Below are 25,792 nucleotides of genomic sequence, written 5' to 3' on the forward strand. Positions count from 1 at the left end.
ATCTAAACAGCAGTTCTACCATAATAGAAGAAATGCCACATGGAATTCTGTGGCTAATTCCACAATGAACTGAACAGACAATACTTGTTATAGATGTTTAGAGAAAAATAGGGGTAGTCAGAAAAAAAAAAAGCTTCATTGGGGGCATGTCATTTGGCCTGATTCTTAAAAGTAAGTAGGATTTTGGTTAAATGAGCAGAAAGTCACTTTGAGTAGTTGGAATACCAAAAACAACAGGGGAAATGTTCTTTTGGACATCATGGTGGCCTCTGTAAATATGTTCTCTTTATCCATGACATCTTACACTTTCCTTAGGTCAAATACCGGGACAGAATGAGTGGCATGGGCACGACAGCTAATTAAGGCAATTAAGTATCAGGTTGTTTACTCCTCCAGAGGAAGGGGAGCATGCGTCACACTGCACATCTAATGCATCAGCAAATCCTGTTGGGTCTGCCTTTGAAACAGACCCAGATCATGGCCCTTTCTCATCACCTGCCCAGCGACTGCCCCGGTCCAGGGCACCGTCCTGTCTCACTGGAATTATCATGACAGCCTCCTGACCTGCCTTCCTTCTTCACCTTCCTTCCCCACCCCCACCTTATCTCCATTTAGTAACCAGAGTGGTTGTTTTCAACATTCCTATCACACCCTTCTGGCCTAGTTATCTAATGCTACATAGAAAATCATTCCCCAACATGGTGGCTGGAAACAACAGAAAAATCTATTAGGCTCATGAATTTGTAATCTTGGCAGCGCCTGATGGGGGCAGTTTTTCTCTGCTTTGTTCAGTATGGGTGGCATGGCTGGGAGAGCAGAGGCTGGAATTATCTGAAGTCTCATTCAGCCCCGTGACTGGCAGTTGATTTCAGCCATAGATCAGGATCTTATCTGGCGGCGTTAGGCTCGGAAACCGATTCTCTGTCACCAGCTGGGTGACCTATAGTGCAATTTACTTTTTTTTTTTTTCTTTACTTTATTAAAATACTGAGTTTTATTTCACACCTGTATTTTTGTCTCCCCACCATTTCCATGTCTGACCACCACTACTATGTCCCATCATAACATTCCACACATACTTAAAACCAAGCAAAGGGTGGAGCTCCATCTTTAATAACTACAGGCATTTTGGACAACACATTCTTGGCAATGGTATCTGGACAACATTTATCAAACACGGTAGGGAAAATTCTCACTCTGCATTATAAAAAGGACAGCCAGATATCAACTGTTACAGAAATGCAATAAGACGGAAAATTTTTAACAAATTGTTTAAACTATTTTCTTAAAGAGACTTCCTCCACTGCCAGAGATCTTGAATAGCCTCCAGGTCAGTCATCCGGAAGCAATTCTTCACATAATTGATGAACTTGGCTTCCACTTTGGGAAGAGAACCACCTTTTTCTATACTTGCTTGCATTTTTGCTTTAATGTCTTCTGCAGAACTAGGTCCTTTTGGTGTTTTAGGAGTTTTTTCCTGTTTTTTGAAGGATTCTTGTCCTTTTGATCTTGGTGTTGATGATGGTTTTGAGTCTTTTCCATTCTGATTTGACTTTTGTGCATTTTTGGCTGGAGTATCGTGTATAGATTTCTTCACTGGCTCTTTTTCTTCAGTTTCCTTATCATCGAAATCATCATCATCATCTTCATCATCTTCATCAGCAGCAAGTTTTACTTTTTTGTGTGGAACCTTGCTACCACCTCCAGGGGCAGACCGCTTTCCAGACATACTTAAGAGTTTCACATCCTCCTCCTCCCCATCTTCTGACTCTGCATCTTCCTCCACAGCTACTAAGTGCTGTCCACTGATATGCACTGGCCCTGAACCACACTTCAATCGTAAGACCACTGGTGGTGTTATTTCAAAGCCCCCAAGGGAAACCGTTGGCTGTACAGACATTTTCAAAGTTGCCAGTGTTACTTTAATTGGACTGCCTTCGTAATTCATTGCCTGTGCTTCAACAATGTGCAACTCATCCTTTGCACCAGCTCCTAAACTGACCGTTCTTAAAGATAACTGGTGTTCATTTTCATCATTATCCCCCTTAAAGTGATAATCTATGTCGGCCTTTAGTTCACAACCGAAAAGATAGTTCTGGGGCCTCAGGGGGCTCATGTCCATGTCCATCGAATCTTTCATCAGGTGGTGACAGGCACTTAGGTGGAAGAGAAGGCGGACGGAGATAAACGACCACTGCTCAAAAGAACAGCCGCCCAGGACGGACTCACACCAGGCGCAATTTACTTCTTACACCAACTGCCCAGAGTTAGCCCTGCCCCTATAGGATGAGGGCAAAGCCCTTCACAAGACCCCCCAGCCTCAGATGGCAGCCACAGTTTCAGATGTGTCCAAGGCACCCACACGCCCACTCAGCTGCCTGCAATCTGGGCCTTCCCACACCCCCTCAGGTTTGATAATTCACTAGGAGGAAACTAGATGAGAAATTCATTAGTCACAAAGCTCAGGAAACACTGTCTTTCTGATCAGAATTTTATGGTAAAGGACATAGGACCCACCAAGCCAAGAAGGTGAGGTTGGAGGGGAGGGTGATACAGAGCCTCTGTCTCTGTCTGCATGGGATCCGTGGCACCCCACTGCCAGCACAGCCATGTTCCCCAAATGGGAAGCTCCCTGGAGCCTCAGTGTCCAGAGATTTTATTGAGGTTTCGTTACAGAGGCCTGATTGACTATGCTATTGGTCATGTGATTAAACTCAGTTTCCAGCCCCCTTCCCCTCCCTGGATGTGGGCCTGGCCCCAAATCCCCATGCTGTAATCAAGGTCTTGGTCTTTGTGTTAGACCATTCTCACATTGCTATAAAGAAATACCTGAAGCTAGATAATTTATAAGAAAGAGGTTTAATTGGCTCATGGCTCTTCAGGCTGTACAGAAGGCATAACATGACTATTTGTTTCTGGGGCTGCTCAGGAAGCATTATATGCCCCGTGGAGGGGGAAGCAGGAGGGAGCAGGCGTCTCAGATGGAGAACGCGGGAGCAAGACAGCAAGGTGGGGGGAGGTGCCACACACTTCTAAGTGACCAGATCTGGCCATCTAACTTTACCCTTGTGAAGACAGCACCAAGCTCTGAGGGCTCTGCCCCTATGATGCAAACACCTCTCACCAGGCCCTACTTCCAGTATTGGGGATGACAATTCAACATGAAGTCTGGGTGGGGACAAATATTTAAATGATTTCAGTCACTCTGGTGACCAGCCCCCACCCTAAAGCTTTCCTGGGGCCACCCTGACCACCCGGTTAGCGTAACAGAGACTCTCATATCACTCAGAAGATCCCAAAGGTTTTTAGTAGCTCTGTTCCAGGAACAGGGACAAAGAACAGATATATTCTTTATGATACCACCAGCATTGCCACATGTGGCCTCCCCATGTGGTCTGGGCTTCCTGCTGGCACGGTGGCTGGGTTCTCAGGCAGAGTGTCGGCCCGAGAGAGCAGGTGCCATTTTGACAGCCTTGGGAGTCAGGCAGCATCATTTCTACTGCATTCCACGAATTAGAAGCAAGCCACAAAGGCTGGCCTATATTCAAGCATAGTAGCATCTACAAAACTGTAGGCATGTTGGAAAACCATCACCAACTCGTATAGTAAAAAAAAATTTCCAGTGGCTTCAAGTCTGAAAATGTTCAAGTTCCTGATAACGGCCCGAGGTACCTTCAGGCACGTGTTGCATTTCCCTTACTCTGCTCCTTGCCACCCGGGTCTCTTTTATTCACACACACCCAGCAGGTCTTCAGTGTCCCCTCTGGATACAACATTGGTTCCTTCCTCCCTTTATTTTGGTCTCTCCTTAAATCCCATGTCCTCTGAATGGCCACTGCCAGCAACATTGGAGAAAACAGCATCCTCTTCCCCCCCCCCCGATCATACCCTCTTATCCACATTACCTGCTTTTTCTCTTTTTACAGAACTTTGAAACACCTGAGATACTATGCGTTTCCGTGGTTGCCTCTGTAAGAGGCATGTTTTGAGAGGGCAGTAGTTGTGTGTTTGGGTCATTGCTGAGTCTGGCACATATGATATTCAATCAGCCTGTGTGGAATGAACAAGTGAATGAGTGAATGGGCAGGAGGCCACGGTGTGATTCAGCGCATACAAAGCGTGGTATAAACGCTCTACTGTGGACCGGGTGGCAAAGCTCTAAACCAACTGAAATAGCATCTACCGTCATGGGGTTCACCCTTGTGCATTACTCGGGTTCTCTAGAGGATAGACGTGGATATGAAGGGGAGTTCATAAGGAGCACTGACACACCATCACAAAGGGAAGTCCCAAAGCAGGCCGCCTGCAAGCTGAGGAGCAGGGAAGCCAGTCTGAGTCCCAAAACCTCAAAAGCAGGGAAGCCACAGGGCAGCCTTCAGTCGGCTGTTGAAGGTCTGAGTCCAAAAGCTGAAGAACTTGGAATCTGATGTTGGAGGGGAGGAAGCCTCCAGCGTGGGAGGAAGATGGAGGCCGGAAGAGGCAGCCAGTCTCCTCCACGTTCCTCTGCCTGCTTTCATACTGGCCGTGCTGGCAGCTCATTAGATGGTGCCACCCAGATTGAGGGCGGGTCTGCCTTCCTCAGCTCACTAGCTCAGGTGAGCAACACCCGCACAGACACACCCAGGAACGACACCTTGCATCCTTCAATCCAATCAAGTTGACACTCATTATTAACCAAGATATTCAGTCAGTGTGTGCTGAGTGAATGAGCAGGAAGCCAAGTTGTGATTCAGACCATACAAAGCATTGTAGAAACCTGCCCGGACGGAGTGATAGGAGGCTTGTATAAAGCTCTAAAGGACTTGAAACAGCATCTCCCCTCAGGGAGCACACCCCTGGACTGGGGCTGTGTAAATGCATAATTACAATGGCTGCGTATATTTATAATATAAACTGGGGATCTCCTGGAGGTATAGCATACAAATTAACAATAGCATTAAAATCGAGTATACAAAAAAGACAATCACCAAATCACCAACTATTTGCTGCCACTCTTTTGGTCCAGATTAGACTTTGGGCTCCTCAGGGAAATGAAGGACATAAATGAGAGACTATGAGGGAGAAATACGACATTTCTTAGTATTTGGCTTCCAAAGCCTCAGGTTCTGGTGAGTAAAACTATTTAAAAGAATTTGAATGCCAGTTGTGATCATATACAACATTCAGTGTACACCCTTACAAACTTTCTGGTAAACTGTAACACAACTCAAAGTCATAGCTGTAGTCATGGTCAAAGAAACATAAACACTTTATGCCAGTAGAAAGATAAGCATTACAGAGGAAAGAATTCTGGAGCTGGGTTTTGAAGTATGACTAGGAGTTTTTCAGGCAGATATTGGAGACTCAGAGCTAGGAAAAAAATGCAATCTTTGGTAAGAAAGAAAAAAAAATATTTCAGTATGGCTAGACCAGTGTGTTTTCATCTGGGAGTGATTTTGCTTTCTTGGGGACTTTTGGCAAAGTCTGGAGACATTTTTGATGATCATGACTGGGGTGCTGCTAATGTGTTGACCAGAGGCCAAAGATGATGCTAAGTTTCCTGCGATGCCTGGGACAGCCTCTCACAGCAAATAATTATGTGGTCAAACATGTAAGTAGTATGACGGTTGAGAACCCCCGGACTGAGTTACGAAGCATATACAGAGGAGTGGAACTGTATTATATTGAGGTAAGTTTTACAGATGACTCTATGGTCCAGAGATTTTTTAAAAGATAAAATGCCTGTGGTGGAAAACAGGGATTACAAATGAGGCTTCAGGGCTGGATAGAGACTATGGGAAACTAGTGAGTTCACAGCAAAAAGGGTGCTACTGTGCTGATTTTTGCAATATGGAGAAGGATTCACAGATTTAACGAATCTCGAAATGTCTCAAATGAAAGCTTAAATCAAGATTTTTACATGGACTCTTTTGTTGTATAAATACTGGCATTAAAAACACATTATAAATTTAAATAACACCCTGCGAAGGCAGATAAAACAAGCTTTGGAGCCAGATGCAGCTCAGCAGCCTTCAGCTTGTAAGAGCTGCTGTGAAAAACCGGGAAAACCTGAGGGGCTGCCACAGTCCGCCTTGGTTTCCTCCTAAGCACTGAGTTTGGGGAATGTCTGTTTCCTCTTGGGATGGCCAAGAACCGGGGCTGCTTTCTTCCCTCCTCACAACTGTAGAAGCCCCTTTGTCAGGTGAAGAAAACCCTGGGGTTTAATCATTAGAATATAAGACAAAGAAGGATTTGGAATGAAATCTTTTCCCTTCCACGTGGCCTGAACCTGGGGAAACAGAATTTACTCCCCAAATTAAAAGGGCCATTACTGCTCAGCCCTTGGAAATTCTAAATGTGAGTCATGCCCTGCAGGCTAGGCTTTTGTTCACATCCCCCAGTTCCTTACTGTGTTTTGCTATGTGGTCAGGAGTTCCCAAAAGAGAAAGTGGCTGATTGTTCTAGAAGAAAGAATTTCCAGGCGAAACTGAGTAGACCCCCCATTAACTGTAATTACTCATATTAAGGAGTAAAAATATGCTGTTCTCACTCAGCAACAAAATGTGTTGGCAAATGAACTGGGAAACAAGAAAAATGTATCAGATGTGAATTTCTGTCATTGATAAGGCATTATATACAATTCAGCTTATTTTATTTCTGTCCTGGTTTTAAGTGCTGTGCTGAGCTGATGGATCCCCCGCCCCGGATTTGCTATCCTATTGCATTCTTTATATTCAGTGTCTACATTCTGTTTTATGATGGATTGATATGGTACACCCTTGGGAGACCCTCCTGCTCCCCCAGTACCGTCAATGGGGTCTCCATCCTTCTAGCTTCTTATTCTTTTTAAAAATACTTTTTTTTAACATGCAATACAAAGAGATGCAAAAATAGACAGCATAATGGACCTGGTAGAGATACACTGGCAAGCTGGATACAGCCGGTGATCAGAAAAGAACATAATTTCCCGATTGAAAAGGATGGTACTGGGAGGGTAAGGAGATTGTATAAATGTATGAGGGTTAGCTGTCTGCGACGTTAATAGGGGTCTCTTTTCTCCTTGCTTTTGCTCTGTACGCTTAGCTTTTTTATTTTTTTTTCATCATTCAAAATATATGTAAGGCTTTTAAGGTTGCTATTTCACATTTTCTTCCAGTGATACCTATTAATCCACCCACACTTAACATTCCACATTTGAATCATTAATTTGACTTTAAATCACCTCAGAAAAAATTTCTCATGCTGGGTAACTGGATCTTCACAGTGTAAGTCATCAGGAAGCTCATGAGAGCAGGAGGAGAGACCCGCTGTTCATTCCAGCGCTCCTTCTTGCCCTTGCTCTGACCTGGGATAAATACCGTTTCTTCCTTTCCTTTTTAGTGTTAGTTGGTCATTTCTATGGTTTGTTTCCTACAAAACTCATGTTGAATTTTGTGACAGCATTAAGAGTTGGGACCTTTAAGAGTTGATTAGATCTGAGGCTCTGCCCTCATGAATGGATTGATACCGTTATTGCAGAAGTGGGTTAGTTATCCTGGGAATGGGCTCCTTACAGAAAGATGAAGTTCAGCCCTCATTCTTCTATCCACCTTGGTGCTCCCTTGCCCTTCCACCATGTTACTACATAGCATGGAGGTCCTGGCAAGATGTCGGCGCCATGCTTTTGAACTTCCCAGCCTCCAGAACCATAAGCCATAAAAACGTTTATTCGTATAAACCCCCAGTCTAGAGTATTCAGTTATACCAGCAGAAAACGGACTAAGATATTTGTGAAGTCCCAAAGTAGGGACAGTCATACATCAAAATAAAAAATCTGGCACAGAACTTTAGAGATCATCTAATTTATGGCTGTCAGTCCTAACTATGCTTCAGAATCACTTGGACATTTTTTAAAATTCTGATATCTGGACCACACACTTAGCAAATCATTCCACACTGAGGTGGAGAGGCACTAGTATTTCTTTGTAAGTGTCCAGCATGCAGCCACTTTTGAGCTTCCTGCTTTGGCTCACTCCTCCCATTTGATAGACAGGGATGCTGCTGTTCAGGGTCAGAGCTGGAAACAGAGCTCCTGTTCTTAGGCAGGTGCAGCAGCTAAGAGAGATTCTTAGGTCTCCGCCTATGAATTTGCTACATTTGGTGACTTATCACCCCCACGGCTGCAGGCTAACTCATGCTACTGATAGCACTCACTTGGATTCATTACTGCTGTTGTCTTCTAACGGGGCTCCCCACCGCACCCTCACCCCTCTATCTACCATCCTGCACATGGCAGCAGGACGGGCTTTCAAGTCCTAAATTCAATCCCTTCACCCTCTGGCTCTGTAATCACACATAGATTAAAGTCCAGACTCCTCACCATGAGCCACACGTGGGCCTTAAAGGGCCCACCTCTTACTGCTGTCACAAAATTCAACACGAGGTTTCTAGGAAATATTCAAAGACCATGTGGGTCATTGCAACCTGGCCCATGGCTATGTTTCTGACCCTATCTCCCCCTCTTCTTTTCCCTCCACATGCCTTGTCTTTTTACCATGCCTTCCACGAGCTGAGGCTGCCCTTGCCTCCGAGCCTTTGCTCCTGCTGTTCCCCCAACCCGAAGGCACCTCCTGCAGCATTTGCATGGCCACCTCCTAGCTTCATCCAGGTCTCCTTTCAGATGTTACCTCCTCAGAGATGCTGTGTCCAAGGTCCCAAGTCCACCCTCAGCTCTGGGTATTCGTTGGAAGGACTCGCCGGGCCGTACTCCTCACTGTGATTTATTCCAGTGAAAGGATTTCAGCACAGTTAGCAAGGGGGAAAAGTGCATGTGGGGATCCAAGGGAAGCCAGGCCCAAGCTCCCAAGAGTCTCTTCCCATGGAGCCACACGGAGGCCTTTAATTCCTCCAGCAATGTCTTGAGACAACACCTGTGAAGTGCTGTCTATCAGGGAAGCTCGTCAGAGGCTCAGCACCCAAAGATTTTACTGGGGACTGGTAACATGCCTACCCTCTGCCTGGCAAGTACCGAAATTCCAGACTCTGAGAAGGAAAGCACGTGTCTGGACCTGCATCTGCATAGAAAGTATTGGGCAAAAAACCCACACACATTGAGAACCACTCTTATCATTTAGGGAAAGTTTTCTGCCAACATAGAAAACCACTTACCAGCCAGGTTCCCAGAGGCCAGCCAAGGGCCAACCTTGCAAGGAGCTGTTCCAAGGAGAGCAGTCTCTGGTCCGCTGTGTTAACTTTTCTGCCCAGGTGCCTGCCTTACCCATTGGAAATAAGATCGTGGTTCTCCATTTCTCCCCGCATCTTGTCCTTACCACTCGCACCGTTGCCTGCTATGTGTGCATGTGTATGTGTTTGTACATACATTGGTACACGTATGTACACTGTAAAACTATTTTCCTTGTAACGCCTTCTCTGCAGTGTAAGCCCCATGAAGGTGAGGGCCGTGTTTGCTCACTGCCGTATTCCCAACACCTAACACTTAATACCTGGGCTGGAGCCAGCTTATCCTGGCGTGAGAACGAACTGTGTGCCTTTCCTGCCAAATCCAAGTTCAGTGGCATCACCAGCATTGACTGGAACAAGTCACAGTAAGGATATTTACACCACAGAAATGGGAAAATGCTACAGATGAGTGGGCTTTTATTTTTTAGTTTTTGTTTCCAGATAGCAGGCTTGGTAATACACTACCTGTAGGCATGTACAAATACATATTGAATGATAGGCTCCTTGTTCCGTTATTTGTTTGTTTCCTGAAGTTGACTTTTTAACTGTAACAAGCTTATTAAAGGGTACTTGCACCTTTACAACACGGTAAATGTAAAGCCATGTTGCTTGCCAGTAATGGTTAATTACTTGCCAGTAATCTAATTAGATATTACTAATTAGATTAGTAATATCTAATCATGGTCGGCTCCACAGAAACATTCAGGGACCCAGGCTGATGAAGCCCCCACTGTCTCGGGCATAGTCATGTCAACTGTTGCATCTCTGCCTCTGACTCTGACTTTCCTGTCTCCTTCTTATAAAGACCCTGGTGATTTTATTGGACCCATCCGGATAATACAGAGTAATCTCCCCCATTTTGTATTCCTTAACATAATTGGAACATAATTGGATCAGCAAGGTTCTGTTTAAGGGGTGAGTGACATAGTCACTGGTTCTGGAATTCATGAGCATATGAACATCTTGGTAGTGGAGGGCAGGCGTTATGCTGCTTGGTACACTTGGGAAAGGAAAACCACATCATATTTTGTGTCTCTGTCCACCTTTGTCATCTAAGGGATGCTAACTCCATGGTGCTGGCTCCTGGCACAGACAGGACTGACCGCAGCTTCAGAGAAAGGACTGCTCTGAGAGATGAAATGTTGACAGGATTAAAGGAGATAAGAAGAATTGTGAGGTATCCAGAGACCAGCAACAAGGGGGGCTGTTTAGCCCAGTGAGCAAAGGTGGGGACAAGGTCAGGGAGCCGTGTCACAGACCCCAGTGAGGACAGAGCCGTGGAGGAAGGACTGTTGACAGCAGCTGAGATTACTGGGGTCTGCAAGTGGCCAAAACCTCAAGAGGGAGAGAAATACCTTGCCTCCTTGACCTCTAGTCCCATGTCAGCTTGCTGGTTCCTCTTGTTGGCCAAGCCCAAACAGAACCCGGACAGCAAAGGGCCTGCATGAAGTGTCAATGGAGGATGGCTTCCTGGATGGAGAGCAGGGCACAGACGGACAGAGCAGCCAACACAGTCACCGAAAACCAGTCCAGGAACGCAGAGCTTGTGCTAAAGAGCTGGCTGCTATTGTCTAGACAAAATGCCAAGCTTCTCCATCTTCTGTTAAATAAAAGATTAGCAAATGTCAGCGAAGCATTAAAAACATATTAGCACGAAACCGTAACATTCTCCTAGAGTTAAACAGAGTGATGAAAATGTAATTGAAAAGGGATTTTTTTCCCTAACAGTCCATGTTAACCCGTTTCCACAGGCTGCTTAAATTCTTCTCACTTACCTGGTGCAGAGGGTCATTGGAAATACCCAGGATTGGCTGGGCACAGTGTAACTCCAGCACTTTGGGAGGCTGAGGTGGGCGGATCACTTGAGGTCAGGAGTTCAAGGCCAGCCTGGCTAACATGGTGAAACCCGAGGTCTACTAAAAATACAAAAACATTAGCTGGACGTGGTGGCACATGCCTATAGTCTCAGCTACTCAGGTGCCTGAGGCAGGAGAATCTCTTGAATCTAAGAGGCAGAGGTTGCAGTGAGCTGAGATCACACCACCGCACTCCAGCCTGGGTGACAGAGCAAGACCTCATCTCAAAAAAAAAGAAAGAAAAAAGCCAGGATCCAGGAAAACAACCAGGAATATGGTCGTCGCCCCAGTTCTCCAGTGGGACCGTGATTTGCAGAGCCAGTCCTCACCCTGGGGACCCAGCAGCTTTGACACTGAGAAAGACTGACTGAGCCTGGGTAGCAGCCAGTTACATCCCACACAACTGGAAGAAGCAGCTGAGGTGTGTGTGTTCTGGTGTCCAGTATCCTAATCCAGAAACGGAGGACGAGGCCTTTCCCTAACCTCCAAGAAGACGCTGGGCGTTCTTCGCCTTCTCCCATCTTAGACTTCCAGCTCTGGGGGTGGATTTGGAAAAGCCCTGGGAATTCCACACCGATGTGGTGGGGGTTTGCAGCAGGCCTAGGTTGGTGTGGCAGCAGCTGGGGGAAGAGTGACAGGCAGCCGGCATTTTGATTTTACCGGAGGCACAGCCATGAGCCAGTGGCTCCCTCGGCCCCACCTGGACGGATTCTGACAACATCGTGGGTGCGCCGCAGCCTGCGCTTCAGAGATCCCACAGTTTCTCATTGGAAAGGCGGAGTTAGGAAGCTAATGGCTTATTGATATGGGAGAGGGGAAAATTGATCAGATTAGTTACAGGAAAAGCATGGGACCTAAGTAGGTTCTCATCATACGGGCTCGCGGGCCACCACCAAAACACCCACTGTGGAGCTGGCCGCAGCGGTGACACGGGGAACTGCAAAATGGCTGAAATTAAGTTCACTGCATGCTGCAGGATTCAAATTTCCATGGGCGATTAAGTGGTGGTTATAGATAAATTAAGAAGATTGGGTTTCCTGGGACCCTCCTCTGAGAAGTAAGCTTTACACCTTCTGCAGAAGAGGTATGGTCGCCGGGCTAGTGATGGGCAGGAGAGCCCCCTGGGAGGCTGGCTGGCCAGATGTGCTCTGTGATGGGATGGATGTGCTGGTGTCAGTTCTCTGGGATTGGGCCCGTTGGTGATACCCCCGGGACTTTGTTCTGAGGGTTCGTACTAGCGGGATCCGCACGGGACAGAGCGTCTGCATACCTGACTCCCATGCCCCCATGGTCATCTGCCATTGAAGCCAGCCAGCGGGCAGTCCTGGACCCCAGGTTTTCAGAGGAGAACCACGGGAAGGCTCAGGGAGAGGACGGACTCGGCGAGGCTGCTCCCCTAGGGGCATCAGCAGCACAGCTTCTGCCCACCGGCCCCTTCCCGGGAACCCCAGGAGCTAGTTTCAAAGACCTGCTAGGATGGGTGAACCCTTCCCTTTCTGGGCAGGACCATAATTAGGTTCTTGTTTGTATCACAACAATGTGGGTATTTCTGTGCATCAAGGGCTAGACACCGTTAAGGCATCCCACCCTTCCTTTGTGTCCTGTAAGACTCAGCACAAAGCACATCCAGATAGGACCCTCTTGTGGTTGCATTCTGTGGTGGACGGGCAGTCCTGGGTGTGGAGCTGATGACTTGGTGATGAGAGGGAACGCCAGGCCAGCCTCCTGAAGTCACAAGTGGCTATCCTTTGCAGTGGAACAAGTGGGATGAACATGCCAACCTTCCCTGATGGCCCCGTGTCCTGAATTCTACCCCTTTACTCACACCCCTCAAAAATACCTCCCCAGTGCCCATCCATGTCCTAATTGAATGTCAATGTCCAGCTCAAATGCCATGTTCTCAGGGGACTCCTCTGCACCTGTGGTCCCTCCACACACAGATGTGGCCCCGTCTTTTCCTGCAGTGATTCCTCCCCTCTGAAGGCATGACCGGACTGTCAGCTCCTGGAGGGCAGGGCCCGTGGTGCAAAACACCTTGCCACATCCTTTAGCTGGGTAGACTGCCTTCCCCAGGCCGGGAGGCCAGGCTTAGTTCATCTCTGGTCGATGAGTTGGTTATTGATTTATAGGTGATTCATGATTGTTGATTATTGATGTGTTGATTATTACCTCTGTGAAATCCCAGATCTGGAAGTGAGAGAGCATCACAGTGCTCTGTTAAGCAGATTCTCTCTGTTCCTTGCTGGCAGAAACTCAGGGAGGTTGACTGGCGAGGTGCATCTGGGATAGAGGTCTAATGTAGGAGGCACCTGCAGCCCTCTTTCTGCAAACCAGAGTGTACCAGCGTCTCCCTAGATGGCACAGCCACAGCATCGTCATCATTTTGGAGCAAGCAAGGGTAACTTTTGTATCTTCACATTCACAAAATGATGAACCAGCTGCCTTTGAAAGTAATTCAGTCAGAAGAATTTTTCAACTTCCTAAGACATTGCCAAATTGTTGGCATTACTTATGCTCATTTTTTATTGAAGAAAGTGCTCCAACCAAGAGACACTGGGCAGGTTCTAGACTCCTCAAGGGAGTGAGTGTAAGTTCTGAATATTTAGAAATCAATCAGAATGGGAATGTTCTGCCCCTCCGTGATTTTCTTGTGTGAGGACTGAAAGGTAGAGTGTGTAAGCATAACACAGTTTTTGTTCCATCCGTGTGGGTTACTAGGAAGGTTGCTGAGTCACTCCAATGCTCTATTTTACTTTAGAGCTTTGTGGTAGTTAGCCTGACACCATTCATGTGTGCACCACGTTTCTAAATTATGTTCTAGTAACAGCACGTTTCTAAATTATGTTGTACTGCGTGTCTGACATGAATGCATTCCACATTTAGGGCAACCCCAAGACTTCCTTCTATCAGAATGTGTACTGTATTCTTGATCTTGAGTCTTTAATGGCCTATTTGAGATTTTTATTTTAAAGTGGAATAAGGCACCCAGATCACTCATTATAAAATTTGAATGGCAAATTCCAACCGTTAAAGAGCTTTGAGGAAGTCAGTAAACAAACAAGCCACAGAAGCCCTATTTTTAAGAGACTCTCATAAGCTCAGAACCAGATATTTCCTTTGTCAGGGTGAAATAAACTTGTCACAGAGAGGCATAACATTTAATCAAAAGTTTAAAGTGATGATGGTTACTGTTTAAAGCAAATACTTTGCTGCGGAACTGAAGGCTCTGAGGTAGGGACCTTCTGGTGGAATAAATAATTTACTGACACATTTTCGAAGTAGCTCGGCTACCTGATGTTTATGGAATTCAGCACTTACAGAAGTGCTTTCCATATAGGAAATGATTGGGTATTTCTGGAGGCCCACCGAAATGTGTCCTTTGTGATCCAATGTCTCCCTGGAAAAATAAACAATTAGGGTTTTCCTGCATCTGTCGCTCATGTGAATTCAGAACTTTATAGAAAGGAGCTACTGAAAGATAAATTATTTGTTACTGTGCTGTACCATCACAGTATGCCTCTAGTTCTGCTGTGTTTAGATTCTAGAATATTTTCTTCCATTCAAGGATGTATTTTCGTATTATTGAGCTGAGCTGGATGTAATAATTTTCACCTCTTTATTTTCTTTTTTGTAGAGAGGCGGTCTCACCATGTTTCCCAAGCTGGTCTCAAACTCTTGGGCTCAAGCGATCTGCCTGCCTTGCCTTCCGAAAGTGCTGGGATTACAGGCATGAGCCATCATGCCCAGCCCTTGGGTGGCTTTCTTATGAAGACAGATGATTGTTTCTGAAAATATTAATATTAGTAATATTAATACATTGGTCATCACATGGAATAACTCGTATAATTCTTTCAACAGCTGTGTGAGGCAGCTACTGTGTTACCCCCGTATTATCAATGAAAAAAACTGAGGATAAAACTGATAGAGGATTTGCCCAAGCTACGTGGCTCGCAAGAGGGAAGCCAGCAAATGGCTGTGCTGCGGTATCATTTTTTTAACCTATCAAATGAGGATAATAAAACACCACAGTATTATGCTGAGCATTTAATAACATCATCAATCAAAGCGTCTGACATTTGCAAGAACACAGTAAATATTTCTTTCTTCCTTTTTCTCCCCACTTTCGCCATAAGAGACTTTCATAAGTAAACCTATTTCCAAAAAGACCAAAATCTAAAAGTGTGAAGCCACATCAGAAAGAATAAAGTAAGGACAACTGGCCCATAAAGGTTTTATTTCCTTTCCCTGGGAAGAAAGCTTTCACGGTAACATGGGCACCAGACAGGAATGTCTTGTTAGGCACCAGCTCTTTCCTCCATGTCCTCTGGGGAGCCCCCTTCGCCCTTCCCTCCCCCTCAGTCCAGGGACATGGATGAGACTGAGTCTATCCCCAGAGTCAGGTGGGTGTTCGACCCAGCCTGGGTGACCCAGCCTGGCCAGCAGTTGGCTGAATGATGAGCACATGACCCAGTTGGGCTAATGATTATTAGCCCCCAGAGCTTAATCTCTTAAGGGAGAGAAGGTTTTGTTTTCACAGGACTTGTCCTTGGCAGGGGCGGGGGATCAGCCTGGAGCTGTTCAGGGTCCCAGGCAGGAGCGAGCCACCCTCATAAGAAACCCATTGATTTTGTAGGAAACAGCAACAGGAGACGGCGCCGCTGGGGCTTCTGTATCCCCAGTGTTGATACCCCGGGCCTCTTAGATTTTGGTAAAATCGAAAAATTGTCTAATATTTTATTTTATTAAATATACTAAATATTTCATTAAATATTCTAATTTAATAAAAAGTAAAATTTAAAAAATGGTTTATTTTTCCGGGGAGACTTTGAATCACACAGGACACATTTCTGTGGGCCTTGAGAAATATCCAGTTGTTTCCCATATGGAAATGTTTATTAAATACGTTATCAAAATATTATTTTATTAAATATATTAAATATTTTATTAATTTTATTAAATAAAATCTAAAATTTATTTTACTAAATACATTTAAATTGCTTAGATTTGGATTTCCTGCCAGTTTTAACCAAGAAAAAAAGGCAAATAAAAGCAACACTTATGAAATACTTGAGATGTCGTTTCTGTGTAACTTGAGTGTAGACTTTTAGAGGAGCATGAAGAATCCCCGTGTCGAATATCAAGAGGGCTGCAGGGCAATCAGCTGGGAAGCACAGAATGGCAATGTCACATCACCTAAGAAGCAAGCACACCCTTCTTTTTAGATGCAGATTAAATGTCTTCATCTGTACAGAGAGGAATGGCCTGCCTTGATTAAGACGGGTATGCTTCTCCGCTAGGGCTGTCATGTACGGCTGTCCAGGTTGTGAATGACACAAGTGCACCCTGTGCTGATGGAGCTGAAGGCCCGTCTACATTCCCGTCAGTGAGCTGTGCTGGCCGCCATGAGACTGCACTGGCCTGGAAACAAGGATGCTTATTTCGTTTTTCTTTCTTTCTTTTTTTTTTTTTTAGACAGGCACTCTGTCTGTAGTGCAGTGGCACAGTCTTGTCTCACTGCCACCTCTGCTTCCCGGGTTCAAGCGATTCTCCTGCATCAGCCTCCTGAGTAGCTGGGACTCCAGGTGCCTACCACCATGCCTGGCTAATTTTTGTATTTTTAGTAGCGACGGGGTTTTATCTGTTGGCCAGGCTGGTCTCGAACTCCTGGCTTTGTGATCCGCTCACCTCGGCCTCCCAAAGTGCTGGGATTACAGGCTTGAGCTATGGCACCCGGCCAAGGACACTGATTTGTAATCAATGTGACCTCAGCATTTGCAAGCAACTTTTCTACCTGCAGATGCTTAATGTCTTCCCCTGACCCCCAAAATTCCTGTGACTGTGAAGCTGGGTGCTGCTGTTCCTTTTTTAGTTGTCATCTAGATTAGTTTTCTATTGGTCTTGTAGCAAATCACCACAAGCTGAGTGGTTTAACTCAGCACGCTTCTCTTTATCTTTCAGCCTTGTAGGTCCCAGCTCCACTCCTACCTCCCCCTTCCACTTTTAATGACCCTTGCAGATTACAATGCACCCACCTAGGTAATCCAGGATAATCCTCCTGTTTTATGTTTCCTCTGCAAAGTGCCCTTTGCCATGCAAGGTAATTTACTCACCGGTTCCTGGGATTAGGACATGGACATCTTTGAGGGATCATTATTCTATCTACCACACCACTCTTAGGAAATCTGGTCAATTATGTTAGGATTCATTTAGGGGTTTCTAATTTTTGAGCTAAATTAAGTGCATCTTGTAGTTCAGCCTTGGTTTCCAAAGAGATGCATGCTCTAACTTAACTACTTGTTCAGAGAGAGCTGCCCTGACCTCCACAGGCGTTCTCCAGGGCTCACTTGACTTCTGAAGCCCTTTCTACATGCAGTTTGGTGGTGAGAACCTTGTCGGCCTTTCCAGGGAACTGAGCCAGAGCATGTGCCCGAGAGGGCCTATGGCTCCTGGGGACTCCCTTTCATCCAGGAGATCGGGCCATTTCCCAGGCGGCATTGTTTTCCTTCTGTCCATGTTTCGTCTCTTTAAAATGGCACTCAAACCACACACTTCAGACTGCAAATCTGAAGCTACTCGGAATAGAAAAGCAGTTCTGGAAATTACCCCAGAAGCTGCCTTTGTCTGGAATTAGGAAACCTCAGGATGATGCATATCAACAAGTGAGATTTAACTACCACTTTCCACCTGGAACCTACTGGCCCAGTGTTTCAGAGAAGGACTTTATTTAGGTTCATCATCTGCAGCCTCCTGCAGTCTCTGGCCTCGTGACCCTTCTGCATGACAATGTGTGTGGCCTTAACTGCAGGTCCCTGGTGTGTCCCTGTGGATAATTCAGAGAGGTGCAGGCGTGCCTGGCAGGAGAGGGCTGAGTGAGACTCCGACAGCCATGCCTCCAGGCTCAGACACTTGAAGATGCCACCAGCATCTCCTTTTCCTCTTTGCTAAAAGTTGATTTTCACAAAAGGGTAAAATCATGAATCTCATATAGATATAAATAAGCATATGTGAAAATTTTTATTTAACTCATTAATTGAGGACATCAGGCAGATGTTACACCCTTTTCAAAGGAAAAATCAAAGAGGCGCAGATTTCCGTGGCTTAAAGGAACGCTGAGCATGTACAGGCTGACCCTGACTGAGGTTTTCAGGGGTAGAGGGCAGGTTATCCCTGTACCCAGTAGAAGTTATCTGAGTGACTATAGACAGTAATTGTTTTGAATTAGTATCAGTTATCTGCAGTGTCTTAAAATAACTCCCATACTGGCCGTGCGGTGGCTCACGCCTGTAATCCCAGGACTTTGGGAGGCTAAGGCGGGCAAATCACGAGGTCAGGAGATCGAGACCATCCTGGCTACCATGGTGAAACCCGGTCTCTACTAAAAATACAAAAAATTAGCCGGGCATGGTGGCACGTACCTGTAAGCCCAGTTACTGGGGAGGCTGAGGCAGGAGAATTGCTTGAACCTGGGAGCTGGAGGTTGCCATGAGCCAAGATCACCCCACTGCACTCCAGCCTGGGTGACAGGGCAAGACTCTGCGCCCCCCCAAAAAAAAGAAAAGAAAAACTCCCATAGAATAAGAACTGAATGACCTAGTAAGGTGCTCATCGTTTTTCACCGAAGCACAGATTTTTTTCCTTAATTCCCTCCTGGTAAATACACTCTCCTCTGAACCACCCGTGAAACGATTCACACCTCTGATCTTTCCCTAATGCTGAGTCTGCCTTGGACCTCAGCATGAACTTTGCCTGGGGAAGCTGGCAGCATGGTGCCATTTCTGTTGTGTGGCTTGGTCCTTGTGTCTCCTCTGCCCGTGCTCCTCCTCCTCCTCCCCTTTTCTTTCTTTCTGTCTCTTTTACATGCGTTCAGGAACTATGAGATGTTGATTGCACTCCTCAAAATGACTTTGCCCTCAGAAAATGGGGAAGGAAAATAAGTTGTTTTGTGAATTCCTTTAAGCTGTTGAATCCCTAAACAATTAAACATTAATATGAGTCATTTAAAAAATTATTAGATGTAACACTCTACTAGTTTTAATATAAAGCTGCTTAATGAAGTTCTTTCACTGCATACTGAGTGTCTGTCAGAGGTGAGGACAGGGAGGGGCTTAGCATCATTGGGCTGCAGACAAAATAAAGTCAGCTCTGTGTCCAACCTGCTCTCTCCTCACTAGACTCTGTTCTGGGGGCTCTCCAGTTTCTCCTTTATGTGGATATACTCTGCCCATTTCATTGATTCTGAGACTTTCTTTTCATATGTGTTATCTCTGAAGTTAGACTATGTCTTAAAATTGATGGCGCCTTCACATTTCTTTTGTTCTGAAATTACTTGGGATTCAGTTCATTTGCGAGGGCTGGTCATAAATGTGTATGTTTTCAGCGCTTCTGTATGTAAATGCTTTTAAAATACATTTTCAATGAGTATAAAGTAAAAATTCTGAGAGATTACAATTTTTGTATCATAGCTCAGCCTCTTAGGGGTACATAAAAAAGGTTTACTTTAAAATTAATAGGGTTGAGATTCTATGAAGTATGATATACATTTTTCTGTTAAAAACTAAACATCCTCTTTCTTTTCAGTCAGTGATAATTTATGTGATATCTGCTTCAGGCCACTAGGTCAAACCTCCTACTGAGAACAAGTGGAAAAGCGGAAGAATACAACAAGAAAAAACATGTGAAAAGGCATTAGAGAGCTTTGCAGGCAGACAGGATACTGAAAAGCCAGGGGTCAGAAGAAAGGAGGTGCTCTCTGGTGAACCCAACATTCTGAGATGCCTTCCTTGGGGAACATTTGCTTTTACTTCCATGGTGCAAGGCAAAGACATTTGGAATCTGAGAAGGTGGCAGCTACCAGGAGACTGAACAGAGCTTCTTAGTCTCATAAGACAAAAACTGTAGATCATTTCCTTGCCTATTCTAATAAATGGTTACATATCCTTTCTTTGGATAGTTTGTAGCTGATTTTTCAGCTTTGCACCTGGCACTGCACTGAACATTCTTACACGTTTTTCAGAGTATTTCTGTATTTCCTCAGAATAGATTCTTAGATATGCAATGAATGGGGCAGAGAGACAGGAAATTTCAAGCCTCTTTCAGGTATTGTCAAACCATCTCCCAGAAATTTGGCCCCGACCGTGATTCTTCTTGAGTTCCGTATGAGAGTATTGCTGTTAGGAAACTTGCACCCGTGTGGGTCATTGCCGTTGAAAAACTCTTGGTCAATTTTGCAAGGAAAAAATATATCACTATGAGCTTGGCATGACTTTTCTTCAACCCGAGAGTCCGGTGTCATAGCGCCTGGGCTCCACAGTCTCCTTTGAGTGGGTCTTCCACACTCACTTGCTCTGGAAGTTCTGATACAATTGCTCCCTGTCTAATCTGCACGGTTGGCACATTTGATGTGGTTTTACCATGGAGTACCCATGATGTACCATCTAGGCATGTGCTGTCTCCTCAACCGTGAAACTGAAGCACCAGCTCTCAACTGGAGTAGTTGTGCTCCCTAAGTTGGATTGCCAGATGTAGCAAATAAAAATACACGATGTCCTGTAAAATGTGATTTTCAGATAAAAAATAATGTTCCATGGGATACTGGGGACATACACTGCAAAGCATTCGTTTTTTATTCTGAAATTCCTAGTTAAATGGGTGCGCTGTGCTTATCTGAGTCTCTACCTAGAGGGGACACTTGGCAAGGTCTGGAGACACTTGTGATTGTGACAGCTGGGCTGGGGGTGGCAGCTGGTGGCACCGAGGCAGAGGTCATGGGGCTGATAAACATTCAGCAAGGAACAGGATGCCCCCACAACCAAGGCTGGTCTTCAGTGGTGCCGAGGTAGAGAATCCTTCATGGAGGCTGTCTGGGTTTCCGCTGAAATTTCCAGGCTTTGTATTTAGCTGGGGAAGCGTAAGGACTCACAAAGGCTAAACAGGATTAGTGTGTATGGGAACGTTTCATGCCCCTTTCCTTGTCTCAAATTGGTCTTCAACTCATTTGATTGGCTAGATAACTTTGTATTCTCTAACCCTGTTTTCTTTTTCTTTTTTCTGTTTTTGAGATGGGGTCTTGCTCTCTCGCTGAGGCTGGAGTGCCATGGCTCACTGCAACCTCCGCCTACCAGGTTCTAGTGATTCCCCTGCCTCAGCCTCCTGACTAGCTGGGATTACAGGCACACGCCACCACATCTGGCTAATTTTTGTGTTTTTAATACAGATGGAGTTTCACCATGTTGGCCAGGCTGGTCTCGAACGCCGGACCTCAAGCGATCTGCCATCCTTGGCCTCCCAAAGTGCCGAGATTATAGGCATGAGCCACTGCACCTGGTCCTTACAGTTTAATTTCACACTTACAGTTTTATGAAATTATATGACAGGTATTTATTTCTTTGCTGATGTGTAATCGGTCCCCCTCACTCTAATGCCAGCTTCTTGAGGGTGACGATCCGGCTCTCCCTGTTGAATTCCATTTGCCCTGCCTCAGCACTGCATCTGGCATGAACACCTTTGCTGGGAATGACACCATACCTAGATACAGACAGAAATGTGTCTTGCTTGTAAGATAACTTCATGGTCTCCAAAATGCGCCCTATATCAAATTATTCTGTGCGCTGGAGAGCTTCTCCCACTGAGGTCTCTGCAGAGGGGTGCTGCCCCGGCCCCTGACTATGCTCTTAGTCACCGTGTACCTTTTAGGAGCTATGATAAAATGCCACTGTCCTGTATCACTCAAAGTATGAAAATGTAGACAGACTCCCTGCTGAAATCTCTAGAAGCACACATTTAAGCATTTCAGCAGTGACGTAAGGCCAGCGTGTGTCAAGTCAATGCATTGCGTGGCTGATTTGGAACCACCCACCTGAAGCCACTGAACATGGAGCTGAAAGGAGATTCACTGAGTCAGTCTGTGTGTGTCTACGTGTACCAGCTCTTGCACACTGGAGGTTTAGACCCATGGTCCAGTCCCAGCATGGGACTTACTAATTGTGCAAACTTGGCTGAGTTGTTAACCCCTTTGATGTTCAGCTTCCTTATCTGCAAAAGGAAGAACACAAAATAAAATATCAGAAATGACACTTCCAATTATTAAAACAGAAACTGAATAAGGCCAGGAGTTTAAAGTTGATTCTCAGGGTGGCATTCCTTCCACAGGCTTCAGGGGAAGAGTTTCCCTGCCTTCTGCGGTTTCTAGAGGATGCCTGTATTCCTTGGCCCATGGCCCCTTCTTCCATCCTCAAAACCAACAGGCAGCATCATCACCTCACCTCTCTGACTCATTGACACCTTTTCATAAGGACCCTGGGATTACAAATCCGGCCTACCCAGGTAGTCCTGGTGTATTAGTCCATTTTAACATACCTGAGACTGGGTAATTTATTTTTTTTAAAAAAAAGGTTTAATGGACTCACAGTTCCACGTGGCTGGGGAGGCCTCACAATCATGGTGGAAGGTGAAAGTCTTGTCTCACATGGTGGTAGACAAGAGAGAAGAGAACTCGTGCAGGGAAACAGGTATAAAGCCATCAGATCTTGCGAGACCTATTCACTGTCATGAGAACAGCATGGGAAAAACCCGCCCCCATGATTCAATTAACTCCTACCAGGTCCCTCCAACAACACATGGGGTTGGTGGGAGCTACAATTCAAGGTGAGATTTGGGTGGGGACACAGCCAAACTGTATCACCAGGACAATCTCCACAACTCAAAGTGTTTAACTTAATCTCATCTGCCAAGTCCTTTTTAGCTAGGTAGATAACATAGTCACAGGTTTTAGTAATTGGGACTTGGATATTTTAGGGAAGATATTTCCCAAAATAGATAGGCATTCTGCCTGGCATAGTGACCATAGAGTGACTTGTAGGTGTGCATGCACACATACACACATATTTGCAAAGAGCAATTTATCAGTGTATACATGTCCCTTTTTTATTGCATTTTAGGTTCTGGGGTACATGTGAAGAACATGCAAGATTGTTGCTAGGTACACACGTGGCAGTGTGATTTGCTGCCTTCCTCCCCTTCACCTATATCTGGCATTTCTCCCCATGCTATCTGTCCCCAACTCCCTACCCCCTGCTGTCCCTCCCTTAGTCCCCCCACAACAGACCCCAGTGTGTGATGCTCCCTGCCCTGTGTCCATGTGTTCTTATTGTACAACACCTACCTATGAATGGGAACATGCGGTATTCAATTTTTTGTTCTTGTGTCAGTTTGCTGAGAATGATGGTTTCCAGGTTCATCCATGTCCCTACAAAGGACACGAACTCATCGTTTTTTATGGCTGCATAATATTCCCTGGTGTATATATGCCACGTTTCCCCTGTCCAGTCTCCAGTCTATCATCGATGGACATTTGGGTTGGTTCCAGGTCTCTGCTATTGTAAACAGTGCTGCAATGAACATTCGTGTGCACGTGTCCTTATAGTAGAACAATTTATAATCCTTTGGATATATACCCAGTAATGGGATTGCTGGGTCAAATGGAATTTCTATTTCTAGGTCCTTGAGGAATTGCCAAACTGTCTTCCACAATGGTTGAACTAATTTACACTCCCACCAACACCTCTGTATACATGTCTCTTTATCAAATTGTATATATACCTATAGGTGTGTAATGGGGTGTGTGTGTGTGTGTGTGCGTGTGTGTGTTTGAATAGGGAGATACCTATTTGTGTATGTGTGTGTGTGTGTGTGTGTGTGTGTGCGTGTGTGTGTATAAATGGTAGGTGAGCTAGGCATAGTGGTTCATGTGCGTAATTCCAGCACTTTGGGAAGCCAGTGTGGGAGAATTGCTTGAACCCAGGAGATTGAGACCAGCCTTGGCAACAGAGAGAGACTCTATTTCTACAAAAAACAAAAATAATCAGTTGAGTCTGGTGGCGTGCACCTGTAGTCTCAGCTACCTGTGAGGCTGACATGGGAGGATTGCTTGGGCCCAGGAGGTCGGGGCTGCAGTGAGCTGTGATTGTGCCACTGCATCCGAGCCTGGGCAGCAGAATAGGCAGAAGTTTGATAGGGGACAAATGGTAGGAACTTAAGGGTTGGTCCTTAAAAGAAACAGACTTTATCATAAGAGGCAAAGAGTGTTTGAAGTTTGTAAGTAGACGGTAGATTTAGGGAAAGGAAGATAAGAGTTCCTTTTGGTGGATTCTGCCTTCTGAATGAAGTGCAGCTTGTCAGCGGAGAATGGGCTGGGTGTTGGGTGGAAGGTAATAGGTCTGACCGTTTATTGTTAATCTTTGGGTGGGGCTTGGAAGGAGGAAGGGAAGTGTGCCAAGATGAGTGGGAACTTGAATGTGGTCTATGGTCCTGAACACCTCCTACTCAAGTTCCTAGAGGCATGCCTTTCAGTCTGGAGCTCACAGGACTTGGGGTGGCTCACGGAAGGTCTCCCTGTGCTGCTGTCTGCTGTGGACAGTTCCCCCTCAGTCCCTGCCTCTCCTCACTTCTGGTCCTCTCACTGAGGCCAGGGAGGGTCCCGGGCCTCAGCATTTTGTGAGGCATCTGGCCCACCACTGGATTTTGACTTTCTGAGCACGTTTGGACCCCTCTTGTGTGGAAGGAGCCCCTTACCCTGGACATTTGGGTTGGTTCCAGGTCTTTGGAACCAACACTTGAGGAAGGCTGCTCAATTCACATGAAGTTGGATATTCTTTGAGATTTTGGGTTTCGGTCCACATTCTTGTTTTATTGAGGACTGGCTTTTCTCCATGTAAGATGCTGTTGTTGTTTTCCATGAATTTTAAGGGAGATGAGTAGAGTAAGGTCAAAGTTCTTTATTTGGACTTACTGAATAGAAATTCCAGAACATTCTTCCAAGAATATTAGGTCTTTTCAAATTTGTATATTTTCTGCTTATTCATTAGCCAATTTGATTGATTAGCCAATTTGATTGCATATTTTTCTTGCAAATAAATAACTAATGCAGCATTTACAACCACGAGAAAGAAAACAAAGAATCTGTAAAACTCAATCAACCCAACCAGAGAGAAAAAATTTTGAAAACTAACAACACAAATTTGTGATAAATTTAAAGTGTTAAATAAGGTAGCAGAAATAACTCTAAACGTATGAATAAAGCAAAAGCTCACAATCAATATCTGTTTAGATACTGACATGAAAGAGAAGTTACACCGAATACATGAAAATAAAAATGGCAAAATATAGTAAGAAATTGTCACAAAGGCCAAAAAGGAAAAGAACAAATGAAAAAAAGGAAAAACAGAAGGGATAACTCGTTTCATCTCAGAAAAAATAGTGCAATTCAAAGTTAAAAGGATTTAAAAAGACAAAAGGAACGTTTTTTAAAAACTGGAGACAAAAAGAAAATATAATGGAGACAAAGAAAATATATTGTTGAAGATGCTTACATACTGTCCAGCATATTGACGACACATATGAGTCAACCATTTGAAATATAAGAACTTTACCTTTTGTATTGGGGACAATTTCAACACTTTTTTTTTCCTCTCAGAAACTGACAAAGCAGACAAAAATAAGAGATTCTACAGAAAAATTGAGACTGCAAAAATTTTTTCCCAATCTGTTGGTTGCCGATTCACTCTAATAATTGTTTCTTTTGCTGTGCAGAAGCTGTGGAGTTTGATTAGGTCCCATTTGTCTATTCTGGCTTTTGTTGTCAATGCTTTTGGTGTTTTGGTCATGAAGTCCTTGCCTACACCTATGTCCTGAATGGTTTTGCCTAGATTTTCTTCTAGGGTTTTTATGGTGTTAGGTCTTAT

At 45.1% G+C, this 25,792-nt stretch overlaps 2 protein-coding genes across 2 annotated transcripts in view; one reads left to right on the top strand and one right to left on the bottom strand.

Annotated features, from left to right (window-relative positions):
• TMEM132D (transmembrane protein 132D) overlaps positions 1-25,792 on the top strand; it is an 832,693-nt gene that overhangs the window by 165,516 nt on the left and 641,385 nt on the right. The gene's annotated exons all lie outside the window — the stretch shown is intronic.
• On the bottom strand, positions 1,141-2,235 carry LOC108286591 (nucleophosmin-like). The gene has a single exon (XM_037729922.1). It carries the CDS (start codon positions 2,138-2,140, stop codon positions 1,286-1,288), a length of 855 nt encoding a protein of 284 aa, XP_037585850.1. The 5' UTR covers positions 2,141-2,235; the 3' UTR covers positions 1,141-1,285.

This window comes from Cebus imitator, unplaced genomic scaffold, assembly GCF_001604975.1.
Source record: "Cebus imitator isolate Cc_AM_T3 unplaced genomic scaffold, Cebus_imitator-1.0 Scaffold323, whole genome shotgun sequence".
Lineage (NCBI taxonomy): Eukaryota > Metazoa > Chordata > Mammalia > Primates > Cebidae > Cebus > Cebus imitator.